The sequence below is a fragment of the Magnolia sinica genome, chromosome 6, assembly GCF_029962835.1.
Source record: "Magnolia sinica isolate HGM2019 chromosome 6, MsV1, whole genome shotgun sequence".
NCBI lineage: Eukaryota > Viridiplantae > Streptophyta > Magnoliopsida > Magnoliales > Magnoliaceae > Magnolia > Magnolia sinica.
In genome coordinates, this window is record NC_080578.1 from 32,698,587 (window position 1) to 32,719,118 (window position 20,532).

The 20,532-nt window shown below is 41.0% G+C and overlaps 1 protein-coding gene and 1 non-coding gene across 2 annotated transcripts; both read right to left on the reverse strand.

The window, feature by feature from the left end:
* Positions 1-1,862: 1,862 nt before the first annotated feature.
* LOC131248632 (NAC domain-containing protein 43-like) lies at positions 1,863-4,117 on the reverse strand. Its single transcript, XM_058248996.1, has 3 exons — positions 3,801-4,117; positions 3,425-3,702; positions 1,863-2,819 (listed from the first exon to the last, which is right to left on the reverse strand). Exons 1-3 carry the CDS (start codon positions 3,982-3,984, stop codon positions 2,034-2,036), a joined length of 1,248 nt encoding a protein of 415 aa, XP_058104979.1. The 5' UTR covers positions 3,985-4,117; the 3' UTR covers positions 1,863-2,033.
* Positions 4,118-19,254: 15,137 nt separating this feature from the next.
* LOC131250215 (small nucleolar RNA R71) lies at positions 19,255-19,361 on the reverse strand. The gene has a single exon (XR_009173143.1). It is a non-coding gene; the product is annotated as a small nucleolar RNA R71 (small nucleolar RNA).
* Between the last annotated feature and the right edge of the window lie 1,171 nt (positions 19,362-20,532).

Consider the following 20,532-nt stretch of genomic DNA (forward strand, 5'->3'; position numbering starts at 1 on the left):
AAGTCGGTTTTGATTGAGGTATATCCCTGCAACAAGTTTGGTGGCTGAATGCACGTATATGGGCAATCGTACTCCGTTATCTAATAAATCATCATGTCTTCTTTATTTAAAAATAAAAAATAAAAAATAAAAAATTTAATGATTTTGTCATCACCTTATTCTCTAGCGTCTGGATTGGTACGTACTGGAATTTAAAAAAACAATAAAAATTAAAATAAAAATAAAAAATTAAAAATTAAAAATTAAAAAAATTTAATGATTTTGTCATCACCTTATTCTCTAGCGCCTGGATTGGTACGTACTGGAATTAAGTGGTGTAACATCTGAGCTGTGTGGAGCCACTGAGATGTGTGTGTGACATCCAATCTTTCCATCAATGGAAACACTTAATATTCACCGTACATAAAGAATAATAAATAGGATCTAACACTCGGATGAGCCACACTACAGGAGCAATGGAAAATGACGGATGAAAATTAAATTCACTCAGTTTAGGCACTTGAGTTTTGCATCAGTCTGATTTTTGGGATGTCTCTTCATCCTTGTGCTTGTCACCCAATGAACACGTAGTATGTCATATAAACAATCAGATGGCCCCTGGAAAGTGTCTATGGTTGGGTTCCCCACCCTCGCTGTCTCGTGGCGTGGGCCACCTAAATTTTCATCTTCCTGTTTTTGGGTTCAGTTTCTAACACTAGGTCTAGCCGATGGACGGAGCGGATTTCAAACACTCATCAAGGTGGGCCCACAGATCTCTGCTGTTGCACGCTCTTCCTTCAACCGTTGCAGTCGGGAACAATCCAAGGATTTTCAAAGCATGATCATTAGATGTACGAGTACGTGACCAAAATTCAACGATGACTTCTTTAAGTTACTCATGACATGTTTGCTACCGAATGTATTTGAAAGGTGTCTTTACGGGATTGAGATCCAGTGCCGTTAGGTATACCGAATTTATGTGCCTCCATATCATGTAACATAAACATGACACATGCCTGTGATGATCTGTACCATGCATCGCATAGGATCCATCATTTATCTGTCTAGCATGAATTTCTTTGGAGCTTTTGCTGATCTTTGCCTTTGATACCCATTTGCAATGAACAAATCCAAGGGTTCTAATATTAATAAAAGATTGATTTTTTTCCTATTTGTTATCCATTAATCATTGATCCCACTTAATGAACTGTTCAGATCTTATCCATGTATGCCATGTGTACGGAATTGACATGCAGGCATGGTAAGAGTCCATGGCTCCAGTGGAGGCACTGCATCAATTCCCATCTTTACGTAGTCGTAGTCTTTGTCCGGATCCCAAAACCGATTTATAAAGTAGAGAATATAGCACACGTGAAAGGACGTAACCTTTTGTTGGATTTGTAGAATTGTTAGCCGAGGATGTGGGTGATATGCTTGGGCCCATAGGGTCCACTAACCTAAACCATCAATTTGAGTGGGCCATACCATGGACCGATCATGCCTCAGAAGCTCTCCCTGGTGGGAATGGTCCTAACTCTTCGGTTAGTGGCCTGTGAATAAACAAACACGAAAAATACAGCAATAGTGAATATTCAATAGAGAACGGCCAAACACTGGATGTATAGGATATTTCTAATCGAGGAAATTTTGGGGCATGCTCAATCCTTGATGGGGCCAATCAGATGAACGGTCTGGATAATCATACTACAGGCCCAGTTGATTGAATTAAGGGCCCAAATCAGGACTATGGGGAACTTGAAAAGCATTCAGAGAGAGCTCTCAGCACTTAAAAGATGGGATGTGGATAGCCGTATAAAAAGATAACCACACCACCCACATTTCCATATTCCTCGACAGCATTAGTTGATTGGAAGACATCTTGATTATGATAAGATAATGCATTGATAGTGCCACCCCAGCTTATATTTCTATTATTGATGTTGATATCTTACATTTTTTTTTTTGTGATAATATTACAATATCAATAATAATCAGACATTTTCTACCCTCATAGAATCATGGCATGGCCATTACAAGGTTGCTTTTGACACGTGTCATACGTGGTCCGATGTTGATGATGACGATCTCGCGAAACTCCATAGATCAGCATCATCATCATCGTCATTGTTGTAGTCCTGAGTGGTACCAAATGATCTGTTTGAGGAGGGAACGTGGGTTGGCGATGGAAGGCCCTGTTCTGAGATGGAGCAAAAGGTGAGGTTTGGATTGTTGAAGCAAAGTTGCTTGGATGTGTCCACTTGGCCATTGAGATGGGATGCGATGAGTCGGTCTAGTGTGGCCCAGTCGCTGAAGTCGGGTTTGGCCTGATAGACTGGGTTTGAATTGACAGGACCTTGGTTGGTGATAGAAGCTTCCCCATCGGCAGTAGCAGCTGCTGAGATTTCATGAACATCAATTGGCGTGTAGAATGTTTGGCTGCTGCAATTGTAATTGAACCGTGGGCAATCATTGGGGAGTGCAGGGAGAGTGGGACTCTCGAGTGGTGGCAGTTGCATGAATCTTTCATGGACCCCATTACCCATAGCCATCTCAATCGGCCTTAGATATCTGGTGCTGTTGTTGTTCTTGCTGTGGTTGTTGATGTTGAAGTTGTTCTTGTTGATGTTTGGCTCAGGCTCCTGTTTGCATGTTCTTCCCATGTATTGAAGTATCTGGTCCAAGGCCCCATCCCTGCTGGAATGGAGCATCTTCGTGTGGGTATCGCTGGTAATCGACGAGTTGTTTGGGCTATCAAGTGTCTTGTGATGGTTTTTCTTCTTAAAGACACGACAAACCACCCACCCTTCTTCCTGACCCATCTCTCCTGATGAACTAGAGGCCTGTATTATTTGGTCATTATCTCTATCAAGATTAGTAAGGAGGGTGATTATTACCCTATAATAATTGTATTAGTGTAAGATAAACAATATTTCTTAATAAAAAAGAAAAAAGATGTCAGTATTCAAGACATGGGCAGTTGCTGATACTTTTTTATTCTCAAGGGAATACATTATGCTGGAAAAAGAGGAAATATCCTACACTTGATTGAGTTTGTCTGGACAAAAAAGTTGTACACCTATGGACCACCTTTTGACCATCAAATGGTTCGGATGGCTTAACCCAAGGTGGAGTATGATGCATAAAAAATCATTACCATCTGAAAATAGTCCCCTGTTGATCGTGGACCATTGGCTATACTCATCAATTTCCATCAAGTGAGTACAATCATTTGATTAGAATGATATTAGCATATGGTCCACGTCATGATTGTGTCACCAGATCAACGGTTTAGGTTACTAGAAGTCACTTTTGTATTTTCAACATTGCCGGGTTGAACAGAAAATTAATAGATCTTGGGCGAGCATCATAAAGAAAGAAAAAACCCTCTATATGGGAAAAAACATTTTATTTTATAATTAATTGAGGTGTTGAATGGGAAGCTTACATTGGATATAGACATAGTATCAGAGTGGTCATCAAGTCTGTATTCGTGCATGATCCAATCTGATTTTTGACCGTGAGGTGCTCTCCCCTTATAGAAAACTAGAGTCTTTCTCATTCCAATCCGTTTGAAGCTGCTGTAGATGACCTTATCACGGCCAGTAGCTTTCCAGAATCCGGCAGCCGTTGCGCGATTCGTCCTTGTGCCTGTTGGGTACTTCTTGTCTTTGTGGCTGAAAAAGTACCAGTCATTCTGTGGAGCAGATCCGATTTTGCACTTCTCTGCAATATTCATATAAAAAAAATTAGGTGAGGATTACAAGGGGAATCGGATTCTATTGCAATGGAAGAAAATGGAAGAATGGTTATGGAGGGATCACCTTGTATATCCCAAGGCTCGAGCTTATTGAGATCGACATCCCGGATGACATCCAAGTCGATCTTCTCATACGCCACCTTCTTCCTCAAGTAATAGTGCAAGAGTTCCTCCTCTGTCGGATGGAAACGGAAGCCTGGCGGGACTCGGGACTGGCCGTTTACCACTGACAGACTCATGTCATCCATGAGTAAGCCCACAAACCCTAATTGTCAAAAGATGGCAATACAAGAGAGAATAAACTTCAACATCCATATTCAAGTAGAAATCATTCTAAGTATATGCAAGCTTACTAGGAAGATGGAAGCATAGAGAAATGCAAAAGAGAAAGAAAATAAGTGGAAAATCTTAAAGAAGGAGATTACCTAAAGAAACCCAGGAGGGAGAGGGAGAGAGAGAGAGAGAGAGAGAGAGAGAGAGAGAGAGAGAGATGATAGGGGAATATGGTGGGGATGGAGGTAAAGAGGGTGCATTTATACTCGTGGGACACCAAGAGTGCAAAGACACGAGGAAAAGGTCTCATTTCATGGTATTGGTGTACTTTGGAGTGGGGTTAGTTTTCCAGGCTTCCAGAAGAATAGCCACCCACTGAAATTGAGAGAGAGAGAGAGAGAGAGAGAGAGAGAGAGAGAGAGAGAGAGAGACACTGAAATTGAGAGAGAGAGAGAGAGAGAGAGAGAGAGAGAGAGAGAGAGAGAGAGAGAGATTTTTGGATTGGATGCTGAGGTGGAAGTGGACCCATGTGAAGTGGGCCATAGGAGAATATGTGGGGGGACACGCCTCCATCACAACCACGACATGCGACCTTAAGAATCTTGGAGAAAAGCACCATCGAAACTACCACCATTCCCAATGCCTCTCACACTCGTTTTTCTGCTTTCTTTACTAGCGTAACTACCGCAACAAGAAGAGGCCAAGAGATGATGGAGTATGGAGGAATTGCGCTTTCATGGCCCCGACGCCTACCATACATCATGTGGGCCCCATCTTACACGGAGACCTTACTTTTATCAAGATATTTTGACGAGATTTTAGAAATCATATTTCCGTGTCCGGGCATGGTTCGATCACCTCCGGCCGCATATACTTAGATGGTCCATCATGATCGGAACCGTCCATGTTATCTTTACTCTCAGTAGTAACATATTCCTGCACTTCCACTTTTGTAGTTGAATGTGAGCTACTGAATATTCTTTTCATTGCACTATTTTCATCTACAGATAATTAAAGTTTATTTCCATCCGATCAGCTTAATTTTATATTTATTACTCTTTAAATAATGGAATCTAAGGTATGGAAGGTTCCGATCATCAGATTATCTTACAATCTTGTCCCCGGTGGAACGACATATGCTGGATTTCTAAATCGCGGCGGAGGTAAAACAAACTGCACGTGCACACCCTTGCTCTTTTTTAGAAGCTTTTGTGTCAGTTGCGATAAAATAAACAAGAAAATATCGCAGTATAGAGGTCCACATGCTAAGGCTTTCACGTATCTAAACCGTCGAACGTTCTTTAGGATGTACAATATGGCTTAACTTGAGAAAATTAACTGAACAGACGATTCAAACAATCATTATATAAAGAAGACTTAGAAACATTGAAAATAAAATTTGGATGGTGATATTCAACTGCAAAAATGAAACTTCAATGTTATCAATGAACTACCAACATTGGATAGTATGTTAAATGATCTATGCCTCTTATCATGAGGGCCCTAAAGACACGACACACCCTAGCGACAATAAGTCGCGATGTATACAAAATGACTCCTGCTTTTGTTAAATTCACCAACTTTATGCTAAACGGGAAAGGTCCACAATTTCGATAACAGGAGTAGAAAACGGACGCGGTTTGGCTGGTTACCCCAACGCCAGCCAGCTAGCTGGTGTCAATAATGTATGTGTTTTATGGTGTGGTCCACTTGACGTTTGGATTGCCTCATTTTTTAGGTCTTTGCATAAAATGAGATGGCAAACTTGATGGACGGCTTAGATAAAACACATACATCACGGTGAGGTACAAAGATCTTTGACACGAGCTATGTGGTTGATGTGGGGTCGCCGCCAAGCCGCTTCCAAAACGTGGGAGTGATTATTTTCAAAGGGAATTTTACGAAAACACTACCTAATTAATATTGAATTTACACTAACACTTTTTGAAAAAGTTTTCAAGAATTTATCTCATTAATCAATATCAGGACCTTCCATCTCTGCGGTCCGAGCAAATGGGACGATGACTTGGGTGGTGATGTTTATGTAAAATCTACCTCAACAACCTGCTGTGTCATCTCGTATCATGCCAAGGGCCAAAAATCATTTTCATATATGAGATTGTGATTTAGGTGGGCCACTTGATCAAAACAAGTGTATACGGAAAAGTACACCCTCCAAACTATTTCTATTAGTGTAGCCCTATGTGAATTATAGATGGATATTATTTTGTGGCCACAAGCCTAATTTTTTTATGTTTACTAATGGTTGGAGTGAATTTCTATAATCATCATGGTAAGCCCTGTAAAAATCAAGGGTGGACATCTCTCCCAACCTTTTTTTCTCTTGCATGGGTGATTAGAATCACAAATCAGCCTAAGTTTTTGTGTCTAAGATTGATATGGGATTAAATATCCAATGGTCAAAGTGGATCTTACATAAACATTACATTGGGCCCCATCAAAATCAAGAGTGGCGTCTCCTATGAGTACAAATTTTTTTTCTAAATAATATATCTATAGCGCTAGTGAGGGATGCTCAAGTCTTATTTTGGCAAGCCCGCCATGATGTCTATGTAAAATTCACATTAACCATTAGATGCATAATCCCAATTTAATTTAACTTGACTATGATTTAGGTGGATTGCAGTAAAGAAAAAATTAGGAGAGAGATGTGCACCCTTAATTTTTATATGGCTCATCATGATGATTATATAAATTTTATTCTAACTATTAAATGCCTTATATAAATTTAAGATCGAAGCCTAAAAACAAATCCCATCTGTGATTCAGGTGGGTTATACCAAGGGAAGCAGTTTAGAGGAAGATCATTGCCCTGTACACTTTTTTTTATATATAATTATGTGGTCCATTTGAATTCAAGATGTGAGTCGTTATTTTGTTCCGACAAGAAATAAAGTATCTCAGTTGGAATATTCACATTAATAATAGTAAAAGAAATATGGAAGAATGATCATCATCTTTAATTTTATTGATTATGGGTTCCAATTATATCCTTACATTTCTCTTGATTCCAAACAAAATGTATTTAATAGATACAATAAAAGAATGCAAAACAATTCATTTGGTGATTCAGTTGTGCAGGCCTGAATACTCTTTCTTACACATTGAAATGTTTTAGATGCTATTGCGGAAGATCCATAAGAGATTTCAAATTTCATAGTAGAATATCCATGATTCTTCAAAATACACAATTGGAGCGCTCATTGCAGTGGTTGCGCAAGGTTTTTGGATCCTTGGCCTGACACAAGGTGACTCTAGATCCTTGGCCTAACATGAGGTGACTCACCTAGTACTTGGGGTAGATTTTACATAGATATCATAATGGGTGAATATAAACAGCCTATCCATTTGCTCACATGCCCACCCAACTGGCTGTATAAAATAAATAAAAATGTAAAAAAGAAGGGTGGAAAAATAATTTATAAATTAATGAGGTATCTTTTTGAAAACCTTTTCAAAATGCTACAAAAATATAAATTCCAAATTAATTAAATAGTTTTTGTAAAATTTTCTTTTCAAAAGTGCAGTGTTAGATGACGTTTCTCTGTCCAAACTACAGGTTTTCATAGAATGTCTGTCATTGGGTCGGATGGCGCACATGATGGCACATATGTCAGAGATCTAGGCATTCACCAGGGAGTCGACCCTGAACCCCTGCAAAAAAATAAAATCGGTCCACTGGTCACACATATCATACTTTAAAATAATAATAATAATAATAATAATAATAATAAATAAAATTGCTAGGCAGATCACACCCTTCCATCTGGAAAAATCTATGGTGGCCATCCCCTACCCAATGTCCCCCAGTGCTCCCTTCGGTGTGGCCCACCCGAGTTATCTTGCACAATGTTTGTTATCGTTTTTTGATTGGTGGGGGTTGGCTCATCTAGTGGACGGGTTGGATGGAGATCACTCATTATGGTGGGCCCCACAGATCGAATTATGGTAATTCCACACGTTTAGGCCATCATTCCACAAAATGGGTTTTTTGGCGGTGAATCATCATAGGGAAGAAAATCTTATAACCATCCATCAAAATCCAATGGCAACGGTGGCTCAGTTGCTTCAACAGTTAAGGATCGCGGGGCCCACTTACCGTTGCCCAATCTCATGTTGATCAGATGGGGAAGGTGTTCATTCGTAGCTAACTTCCGCTATCTATGTCTGGCTTCCGTTCATTTCTCCATTCTTAGAATGTGATATGTTCGGGTGTTGGACACTAATAATGAAACCGAAAACTTATGATTGTATGGTGATGATAATCGGACCCACTTGATTTCACACACCCTAAAAGGTCAGAGAAAATGGGACCCATTTCCACCGGACGGTGACAAGGTTCACCAATAGTTTGCACCCGACACCAAATCATGTTCCTTTCCCTATAAAGAGAAAAAGTTTTGATACCCTAGCAGATTATGATGGATGATAACCAGCCACTAGAAATTGCACACCTGGCCTACCAGTAATTCAAATTAAACTGTCCAATATTTCAGTCTTTGATTAGATGTATCATGAACAAAAATTATGCTTATTTGATTACTTCAAAATTTCAGATTGATGGACATTTATTGGACGGTTAAAAACAAAAAGAAAAACCAATGGTCTTATTTTAACAAACATGTATCCACGAACTAAAGGTTAGCACTGTTCAACAAATCTAACTTCCGGACAGTGACTCACCGAAATTTAGTTCCGCAACTTAGTCGGTTTACATATCTAAAGTGCCTTCATATCAAGCGTTATACTGTGCCAGAGTATTAAAAAAACTCCAATACCCTGTATACTTTTTGCCGATAATATAATTTCTCAAGAAACGAGAAGAGATCATGGAAAATGTCATTATAATGCGCTCTCTAACGGTAGCACCACCATATTCAGTTATGGCCTCTTTCCGTCTCGACATTAATCATAGTCGTTTCTCCTCTAAATTCTCCGCATAATCATGGATTTGGCCGAAAATTGACAAACCAACCACTTGTGCTAAAATGCACCTGATGTGGATCTCCACATCACTTTGGTTGAGAGAGGGAGAGAGAGAGAGTCTCATTCCGTTAAATCAAGTGGGCCACTACAAGGGCCATTGATCTCTCCCTTTTTCCCATCATCACAGCTGACGATTGCTCAATCGTTATGGGTGGGTGAGTAACGTCTCACGTGACGACAAGTTTCACTGTCTTAGTAGCAGGGAGGGGTCGGATTGTCAAAAGCATATCGATTTCTCAATACACACCATCTAAGGAATCGACCATATACCAGAAGATTCGTTTTATACAAGCTCGGATTGGGTAGTGACATGTCAGCACCCACCACAGTACGGGTCGGTGCTGGAAAAGCTCCTCGAGCCCAGTATAATGTATGTGCTTTATATATCAACTCCATTCACCCAATTTGTGAGCTCATTTGAAGCAACGAACCTAAAATTTAAGCAGATTCAAATCTCTAGTGGACCGCATCATAAAAAATAGCTGTGATTAAATGCCCACTACAAAAAACTTCTTAATTGCTAAAAAAGTTCTCGACCAAGCTGATAGGTTGTGTAGCAAATAAACATTACAGCAGGCCCTGTAGGAAGTCTTTAACGGTGGTTCAATTACCATTGTTTCCTGTGATGTGGCCGCTGAGATTTTGATCTCCAACTGTTTTGGACTCATGCCCCAATACGAGCTGACAAGACGAATGAACGGTATTGTAAAATATATACATCATGTGGACCCATGGCTTTTCGAGGCACTGACGGTACTGAGGTGGCTCTACTGGTGGAAGCGGACTGGCGCATACCAGCTGATATGGCTGGTATGTTGACCTCACCAAGTTCTTTGGGTATCATCACGAGGTATGTGTTATATCCCAACCGTTCTTTTATTTGGTGAGCTCGTCCTAAGGTCTAAACCGAAAAATAAGACCGATTCATAGATTAAGTGGACCACACTGCAATAAAACTGTGCAGGATTGAACATCTACTATTTAAACCTTTTAGGGTGTCACAGAAGTTTTAGATCAATATGATATTTGTTTTTCCTATTCATCCAGGTCTGTGTGACCTTATGAACCTATTAGATGGAAAGTAAACGCTATGGTGGGCCGTATGAATGTTTTAACAGTGAGAATCATTGTCACACTGCTATTTCTGGGGTGGTCTACTTAAGCTTTCGATACGAATCATTTTTTGTTCGGTCCTTTAAAATGATCTCACAAAATGGATGAACCGGGTGGATATAATAAATACATCATTTTAGGATGTAATTTTTATCTACTTTGAACCGTTCATGCAATTCGAGCCCGAGGAGCTGCAACGCTCATCTTCACACGACACGTACCCACACCAGCCATATCGCTAGTGTGCGGTACACCAACCAATCCGCTTCCGTTACTGGTGGTGTCACTACTAAATCCCAGTCCGAGAAATATGGTCTCATACGGCGGCTGTACGTGAGCTTTCAACTATAGCCATTTCTTTTCCGCCAATGTTTCACGTGCTCACGGTGCTAAAGGTGAGGCACAGCAAGACGAGATCCTTGTTGGAAAATTAAGCCGATTTGCTCTGTCGGTGGGACACACCAGTGCAGTGAGTCATACTAGTGGCTCTCCATTGATTTTGATCTTGTGTCCTGGTTGATGAGTGGATCTGCCTGATCTTCGTCCCATGTTATCATCATGGCATGGCCCACCTTTTGTACGAACGGATTTATCTTATATGTGTGAAATGTTGCCGGTACGTGAAAGTTCGCATACAGCTTTTGTATGTGATCATTCCTCATTTCTCATTTCCGTTATACCCTTATACATGTTTTCGACGTGGTAGTTTGCATGGGAAGCAAAGTCGATGGTTGTGGAACCACGTCCTCGTGACGTAAAGATTTCGTAGATGCGGGGTTTGTCTTTTTCTCCCCGTTTGGGCCGGTCCTTGACGAGCCGACCTGGATGGATATCATCTGAACCGTCTATCTGGTGGGATCTACACTTGATCGGTAACCGTATGAAAAAAATTTATCCTCTTCTATTAATATTAGCAATTGAGCATGGATACCTTGGTCTTATTTTTCTAGCTCACGGATTGGCTGCCGCACCCTGTTGCAGGAAGTTCCTGCGCTCCGAAGCTAGGTGGGCTGCCTTTATGGTTGTGACAAATCCACTCCATCCATCCGTTTTTCCATCTTATTTTAAGATATGAGCCCAAAAATGAGGCAGATCTGAAACTTAAGTGGACTACACACAGGAAGTGATGTTTATATGCCATCCAAACCGTTCATAAGGTCACAGGTTGTGACAAATCCACTCCATCCATCCGTTTTTCCAGCTTATTTTAAGATATGAGCCCAAAAATGAGGCAGATCTGAAACTTAAGTGGGCTACACATAGGAAGTGATGTTTATATGCCATCCAAACCGTTCATAAGATCATTCCTACTGGGATCGGATCAACTGAAATCACAAAAATATTAGCCTGATTCAGAACTTCAGTGATCGCTTGAATGTTTCAACGGTGGATGTTCAATCCTCATGCTTACCATCGAGGGTGGATTTCTCACAAACATCACGGTGGGCCTGCGACATGGTGGCGCAGGCAATCTCCGTCCATTTTTTTTTCTTCACGGTTCTAACCGAACGGGCGAGATTTTCAGATGATGTAAGATTATAAAGCTGCAGGGCTTGATAACGCCCATCAGGTGAACAATAAGGATCATGCGTCCATGCTGGCACGTGGGTCCATCATGGATTAGCTCATTCACATTATCAGCCTCATGACGCAGAATCTACGTAAGCTTCTCACTTTAAAACGGTACTGATTCTTCCTACTAACATGCGGCACTGATGTATAGATGTCCACAACATCTAAAATATATATGGGCCCATCGTGGATGGAGCATATCTGTGAAATCATAGTGATGAAACAATTTATTTATTTTTAATCATAGTATAAACTCATGTGTTTGTAAAGATTCCTTTTATTTTATATACGCGAATTTCACCAACAAGCTACCTTTTTCGATAGAAAAAGCAACTTAGTTTGGCAAAATTTTCAAAATAAAGAATAATTTATCACTGTGTATGGATCGGAAAGTCAAAAGTAGGCCCTACATTAAAGATCCAGACCAATAGTCGTGTCGTCTTTTTCTTCTTTTAAGACGAAGAGAACGACAAACAACTATACAGAGAAAAGCTTGAAAGATTTTGGCAAGAGGTACGTGCCAGATTTTGGGAGGGATTTGAAGACGGAGAATGACAGACTTTAATGATCCGGCGGATTTTAGGGATTTTCAGCCAAAGATATATGGTATTGTTAAAATTAGAGGCCGAGTCGATTCGGACCAAGTGAGGTCCAGCTCGACTCGATCCGGTTTTGCCAACTACTTGACGCGAACTTGATTCGACTCGGGACCGACTCCAACAGGGCTGACTCGATCTGAACTGATTCCTAGCTTGCCTGACCCGAACCGAGTCCGACTCGGTCAGGGAAATTGAGTCAGATCGAGTTGGGTACGATTCGGATCGAGTCTTTTATTTTATTTTTTTTGAAAAATTTTAAAAAATAAAAATATATATGGAAAAATTCCAAGGCGAGACCCATCGTCGTGTTCAGTAGCTAATCTGCGTCCATCTCGATCCAGGGCGGGCCACAACCAAGGTCACGAGCCATGGCGGGCCACCAGCAGCCTGCACGACTGCACGCGAGGTCCTCAGCTAGGGCAGGCCACCGCCGGCCTACATGGCTGCACCAGAGGTCTCGAGCTTGAATCAACACAGAATATATATATATATATAAAATTAACTTACCTGATGAATGGACGAGGATGACCGGTGAAGATAGGGTGTTGGGCTGCTGACTGTCCTGGATTCCGATCGAGTTCGATGCGGCGTCGGCTTAAGTAGGGTTAGGGTTCGGGTAGATGAAGGGTAAAGGTAAAAAAAATAAAAATAAAAAATATTTTTTTTAGTATCTGATTGCAAATCGGATCGGATCGAGTTGCTACGTGACTCAAACTCGACTCGATCGATCTTCGGATCTGAGTGGGTCTACTCGATCCGACCTGACCCTGACTTTCAGTTCGGGTAAAGTCAGATCCGACGAGTCGAGTTGGTTCCTACCCACCTCTAGTTAAAATGATAGCAAATTTTTTCCCCTCTCTAACTAACATGTAATCATTTAAAAGTGAACAAATGCTCGAAGTTTTTGGTGTATCTACTCCATTCTTGCAAGTCCCATCATATAATTGGCTTTAATCATTGAAGCATACCTCTCTCCCAAGTCCCCCTTCCCATCATTGAAGCACAACTCTCCCCCAAGTCCCCCCCCCCCCCCCTCTCTTGTAAGACCCGTATCCTAGCCCGTACCGTTCTATAGGCTTCCACGGTCCTCCCAATCAAATTTCGGTGACTCGCGATCTGTTATCGGAGTTTGCGCACAATCCTGAGTCGTGTCTTATATATCAGAGTCAACTCGACTCGAGACTTGTACCTTAGTGACCTCGCCGTCGCCGCGGTTCCGACACCACGTATTACGCGCTGAGGCAATACCCGGGCCAGGAGATGTGGCCCGCATTCAGTTCGATAAAACACCGCGCGTTGCAAAACCTAAGAGAAAATGTCCTATCAAACCCATCAATCAAGTACATGTCTCATCCCCTAAAGCAACCCTTAAAGTTAACCCTCTCTCTCCACCTATACATGTCAAGTACACCCATCACCTTTCACCCATCCCTCACCCATCACTCACTCATCTCTCTCTCTCTCTTACAACCTCTCTCTCTCTCTCATTCTCCCAAGCAACCCACGAACAAGCTCCATGGGAGAGAGCTAATGTGGCCCACCTTCCTACCTCCCATCTCCACCATCCAAAGTCCATCTCAACTGTTGAAATTCATCCCTTGGAGCTCTATATCGCATCAGTGGAAGGAGTCCGAGAAGATCAAAGGTGGGTGTTTTATAGGTTTAGATTACATGTTTTGATGATAGGCCAAGTGGAGCCTACTGATTGATGGTATGGATCTCGCTTTAGACCCTAGGTGTGGCTGATGGCCCACCATGATTCATATATCCATCTCATGATGGGGCCATTTTTCATGGACCCCATCATGATGTTTAATTTCCTTAAATGAAAAGTGTCATGCCCCAAACCCAGAAATCGGACTCACAGGAATCCCAATCGCCGAATCTGATGCCAATAGGCTCCGTAGTACCCCATTCTCGGCTCTCAGTGCCCATATGCCAGGTTCCGATCCTCGGATCATATAAGGAGGATTTTTCAATATACATTTATCTCGTAAGAAGTATAACCACAACTTTACCCAATTCGCAAAAGCAACATCATCATCGCATATCCACTAATATAAACTCTAAATACAATGCTAAAAGAGAAATACATATGTCAAAATAAAATCAAAGCTCCACAAGACAGTTGCATGCTTCAAGCTCAATGCCGCTGCGACCAACGCTACCTGCACGCATCTATCGTGCATAAGCTTATAAAAAGCTTAGAGGGTGGTGAAAGTATGTGTACAAGATATGTGTCAAGCACATAAATACAACACCATAATCATACAATGTCGGGAATACTGGCGAGATCATGAATCATAAGATATCAGAGTAAGCGGAAACATACTGGTAAGTCAATGAGTGTCATCAGCCGTACCAAGGATATGCGATGCAAGACATGAATGCTAATGGCCATCTCACTGCAGAAACATGGCAACTCAAAATGTTAAATGCTGTGGATGCAATGTAATATATGGTGTGAATGAAATGACCAAACTGGAATGAAGTCGGGATGATAGTACGTAGTATCGCAGGCTATGGGGTCCACTATAAGGGACTTCTATCCAAACCAGTCTCATACCTAAATTTGGATAGTCAGACTCAATGTGGTAAACTTCTGATCTCAGGTTAGTCGTGCGCCCCAACCAAAATTCAGGTCATTATAAAGGTACACATAACAAATAGTTGCACACAAGCAGCCCGAGTGGATAGTGAATGAATGAATAAATGAGTATGCAACTCCTACTCCATAAATCAGTACTGTACATCTCTGGGATCATCACTGGGGTCTAGTACACTCTAGATGCAATCGCCGCCCACTGAACATGCAACCGTGCAAGTAGAAGAGACCTCCCTATCCACCTAGCCAGTAGTCAGCCAATATCTAACCGGCACGTCGATAGCGGACCGAATCACGAGCTGGTCAAACTCAGCCTAGATATGCTCACTACACTCGTGCAGGTAAGACCACACCCTCTCCCAACCGACCATGGCATAGTGAGAAACGCGGCTTACTGGTATACGGCCCTCATGCGCTCATATATATCCACTCGGTCTTGATGTTGGGGCATCTCTTGGCCTCGAAGGTTTAGGAATTTTCACTCAGGGCAATCTATGACCGCCTAATGCTAATAATAAATTTTTGGTGTCCCATCTGGCCATCCACGATATGCCTGTGGAGGCTATGGCCCTATTGTCGCTAGGGCGTACAGTAATCACAACACATAAGGCAAGATGCATAAGTCATACAATCCAATCATTCATCAATCCTGCACATACCGTGCGCTCATGTGAGATAAGCTTCGCCTATTAGGGAGTCTCATAACAACCTGCCCAATGACACATGCAATGGTCAATTAAATCTCATAACAAACATGTAAATGATGCATATCGGCATGTATCATGATGTTATGCTCTCACATACTCATAATCGGTATCGACAATCGGCATCAATAATCGGCCTCGATAATGTGGACATTTAACCAACATTGCCCCCAAGGAATGACTGATGAGGGTTAAATATTGTATATCAAACCCTGATTATTGCCAGATTTTACGTATATGATAATGCTTAATAGAGTATTTTAATTGTACGTTTGTTGAAGGATGAAATCAGGAGCGTTGATTGAAAAAGAATATTAAAAGCATGGATTTGACACTCTAAAGTCATCAAAGCAGGGGATGGACTCCAGAGGACTAAGACTGAAGGATTTACACACCAGGGATTCGAGAAAATAAAGCCATTCACGTTAAAGAGGCCCGAAACTGGCGCAGAATGCAAGATTATAGGGTTTCCAATATCCGTTCGACTCGAAACTTCATACATGGTCTGAGGACCGTAAATTAACTGTATATATCAAATTTCAACCATCGGATCATTGTAGAAGTGGCCCAATGGATAAATCAGACCATAAACCGTCGATTTTGGGCCCACCTGATATCTGGAACTGCCTCAAATTTGGGGTCAACGCCTTAACTGGGGAGACTAAATGAATGGATGGATTGGATTGCTCATAAACATCACAGAGCACCCCACCTTGCATGATGTGGGCACCGTATACAAGTGTTCTCATATGCACCGACCTTGGACCCATCTCTTCTTCAAAAAAATAGCAATTTCCTTCTTAGTTGCTACGAATGGACGAATAGGGGGTCTCTATGTGATCCTTGTGGGTCCACAATGTCCATCACACCAATGATCAGGACCGTCCATACCCTCAAGAGGTGGGGAAAAACCCTCGCCTAGCTTTCTTCTTGGTCCCATGTATACACTCAGGCAATCTTCACCGTAAATCGTAGGATGGACGGTAGCGAGCGAAATCCTGTGGGCTACATTAATATGAGTCAAAATAATCCATTCCAGAATGGTTTTCCACAAGGAGTCGAATGGACGGAATGGATTTCTCCATATGTATCGATCATGGCCCCAACAACCACGACAGAAGATGCGTGGCGAAGGCTCTGTTTCACAACAGGGAGTTGCGATCAACCCTTGTGGCCCACTATCACGCACCAAAGGTCCAATCTGAACCGTCCATTAGGAACCCAAGGATCCTCTCACCCAAACCTAGGTGGCAGAATGGCAGAATTTAATAAAGATCGGTTTTAAACCGTCTAAACAAAACAACCGACGGTGAAGTAAAATGCTCTGCGAGCCTCATCAACAAAAGATCAAAAATACACTTTCTTAACTAAAATTTCGAGGATAAGACAATGGACGGAGTGGATTTCCAGAAACGTCAGCTGAAGTGGGCCCCACCAATATCTCAGCGCAAGAGGAGTGCGTAAACTATGATTATACATGTTCCGGTTTTCCACCGACTTTAACAGAAAAGGAAACATCTCTCCACCGCCCCTGGCAGCTATAAAAGTTGGAGAGAGCAAGAGCAATGGGGGTCGGCGGGAGAGATCAGATTCAAGGAGGAGGCTTGACTTGGGGAGGCCGTCAGACAGAGAGCAAGTTTCTTATTTTGTTTTGCTTTATTGTCTTTTATTATGAGTTTTGAGAGATCTAGCCTTCCCATGTCAGGCTAAACCTCTTAGCTAGGGCTAAGAGGTAAAGCTTGTAGCATGATGTGAGACTTTTTGTTATGCCCTTTTGTTTAGATTGAACTGACATTGATTTTAGTCTAATTAATAGGAATACTTTCAATTTTTAATGGTTTGTTGTGACTAAAGTTTGTTCCTTCCCTTTTTATGTTTATGACGTCAGGAAGCCCTGTTGTTCACCATCGTCTCCTGGGCATGGTCGGATGACGGTATCCTTCCTCATCTTCATATCATGTTGTTTGGCTGGTAATTAGTTTAATTCTGTTGTTTATCTTGTCTCCTGGGCATGGTTTGGTGATGGAATCCATTCTAATTCATATACCTTTCATCTCTTGAAAACTATATCAAGTAAGTTCAGTTTGATTTCCATGATTACATTCTTCAACTAGATACAGATGGGACTCTAAGTCCAGTTGAGTTTTTGATGCAGGCATATGATCTCCCTGATCTCTACAAGTGGATCCTCTGAATCCCTAGTTTCCCTCCTCTGAATTCCTTAAGTTTTATATTAATATTTCACAATTATTCCTCAAATTACAACTCAATTTAGATTTCATCTCATTTTAGTTCTAGTTCTAGTTAGTTTCAGACAACATACAGATATCAGTCCTTTGGGATTCGACCTCGGTCTTACCGAGTTTATTACTACATCACAACCCTATACTTGGGGGGTGAACAAGTTTTTGGCGCCGTTGCCGGGGACTGACGGTTACGTTTTCCGAAATTAACTAGTTTTAGGATTAGTTTAAGATTAGGATTTCTCTAATTTTAGGTTAGATTATTTTCTGTTGATTTCTAAAAACTAAACTGTTTTCATATTTTGTAGGTTTCTAAGATAGTTTCTAAATTGGTAATTTCTTCTTAAATTCTTCCTTTCTATTTCTATATTAGGATTTGTTTCCCTTTTTAGCAAGTTTCTAATTCTAATTCTTTTAGAATCCTAACCTTGTTTCCTATTTTATTTCTAGAATTTTCCTATTTGTAGACTTTCTATTTTGAGACTAACCTTACTGTTTTATAGGCTTTTAAGATAGAAACTTCTAATTTAGTAAGGTCTTTCTAATTTCTACTTTCTATTTTTCATATCCTCTTATTAACTTACTTTCTAGTTTAAGACTTTTCTATTTTGTTTTCTAGGAATTTTTTCTTTTTCTTTAGAAATTAGTTTACTTCTAATTAAGAATTTTATAATCTTAGACTTTCTATTTTTAGAAACTAACTTGTTTTGTTTGTTTTGCAGGTTTTTAACTTAGGGACTCCAATTTGGTAACTTCTCTCCAACCCTCTCTTTCTTTTTAGATTCTTAATTCCTTTCTTAGGACTAGGTTTAGAATTTAAATCAAGGGCTGCGAGTGTTTCATGCCCAAGTGGGCCCGTGATAACACTCGACGTCTCTTGACTGAAGGAGGATTAGTTGAGGGGCTGACTGTCCATCGCAGGTCTAGACACTGCTCGAATTTCCCTGAGTTAATTAAGGTTATGGCTGCAAATCAACCTCACACACTACCCTAACCTAGGGTTGAGGAAGCACATGATGAGAATGAGGTGCATCAAGCACCCTCGCCTTGTACTTTACGAGATTATTTACAACCGGCGGAGGTGAGTACGCCCTCATGCATGATTTTTCCTGAGAATATAGGACATATGGACATCAAGCCAGGGGTTATCCAACTCCTTCCTAAGTTTCATGGGCTTGAATCTGAAGAACCATATCTACATCTGAAAGAGTTCGACGAGATTATAGCCAACTTATACTTTCCTAATGTATCTGAGGATACAATTAGGCTGAAACTCTTCCCATTTTCCTTGAAAGAGAAGGCCAAGACGTGGTTACATTCTCTACGTCCTAGATCCATTGGCACATGGAATGACATGCAGAGGGAATTCATAAAGAAATTTTCCCCATATCATAAAACGATTACCCTCAGAAAAGCAATCATGAACTTTACCCAAAAGGAAGATGAAACATTCTTCCAATGTTGGGAAAGGTTCAAGGATTTGGTCAGTTCGTGCCCACAACACGGCTTTGAAACGTGGTGCATTACAAATTTTTTCTACGATGGACTGACTTCTTCCATGCACCAAATGGTCGAGACAATGTGTAATGGAGAATTCATTAATAAAAATGTTGACGAGGTATGGGATTACCTCGATAGTCTTGTTGCAAAAACACAATCATGGGACTATTACCCAAAGTCAAACACCACGTTTAAGCCGACTCAATCTAAGGAGAAAGGTGGATTGTATCTTTTGAAAGAAGAGAATGATCTCAAGTATAAAGTGACTACGCTCATAAGAAAATTTGAGGCCATAGAAGGAAAGAAGGATAAGGTTAATGAAAGTGTTTGTGGCATCTGTGATTGCAACATTCATACAACTGAAAATTATCCTATAATACCTGCTTTTCGAGAGGTGTTGAATGAACAATCCAATGCCGTAAATAACTATCAAAGACTTTTCAATGAACCGACCTCTAATATATATAATCCTGGTTGGAGAAATCATCCAAATTTTAGTTGGAGGAATGGACAAACTGCTACCCCTCAAGGTTTCTTTAATCAAACTTCACAACAACAACAAGAGAGACCTAAAGAGGATCCGGTTCAAAAACATATTCGAGAACAAGAGCTACTTAATCAGAATTCGGCACAAGCGCTTCATGATATCCACACAGCATTAGGAAAGCTTGCGTCGTCTATTCAAAGGATAGAGTCACAATTAACAAGTGGAGGAAAGGGGATGCTTCCTACTCAACCTCTCCCCAATCCCAAAGCGCAATATGAAATAAGTGACCCTAGCTCTTCAAATCAGATGGAACAAGCTAAATCCATCACCACTCTTAGGAGTAGTAAGATCAGACAAGACCATCCCAGTTAGGCCTGAAAATCCTGAGGACCTGAAAGTGGACAACAATGATAGATCTAGTGATGCCCCACAAAAATTAGAAGCGAAACTTCTAGAGAAGTCAGTTGCTCCGTTCCCCCAACAGTTGGTTGCACCAAAACGTTTGCCTAACTCTCAGGATATTCTAGAAGTGTTGAAACAAGTAAAAGTCAACATTCCTCTACTTGATGTCGTAAAAAAGATACCTTCATATGCCAAATTCCTGAAAGACCTATGCACAACCAAAAGACGGCAGAGTATTCAAAAGAAAATTTTATTGACTGAGAAAGTGAGTGCCATCCTGAAGCAAGACGT

Bases quoted from the DNA above. Each gene is read 5' to 3' on its own strand.
- LOC131248632 (XM_058248996.1), bottom strand. From the start codon at position 3,984: ATGGATGACATGAGTCTGTCAGTGGTAAACGGCCAGTCCCGAGTCCCG. The intron at 3,703-3,800 runs GTGATCCCTCCA...TGAATATTGCAG, and splicing joins CGAGCCTTGGGATATACAAG to AGAAGTGCAAAATCGGATCT. The intron at 2,820-3,424 runs GTAAGCTTCCCA...CAAATAATACAG, and splicing joins ATACTATGTCTATATCCAAT to GCCTCTAGTTCATCAGGAGA.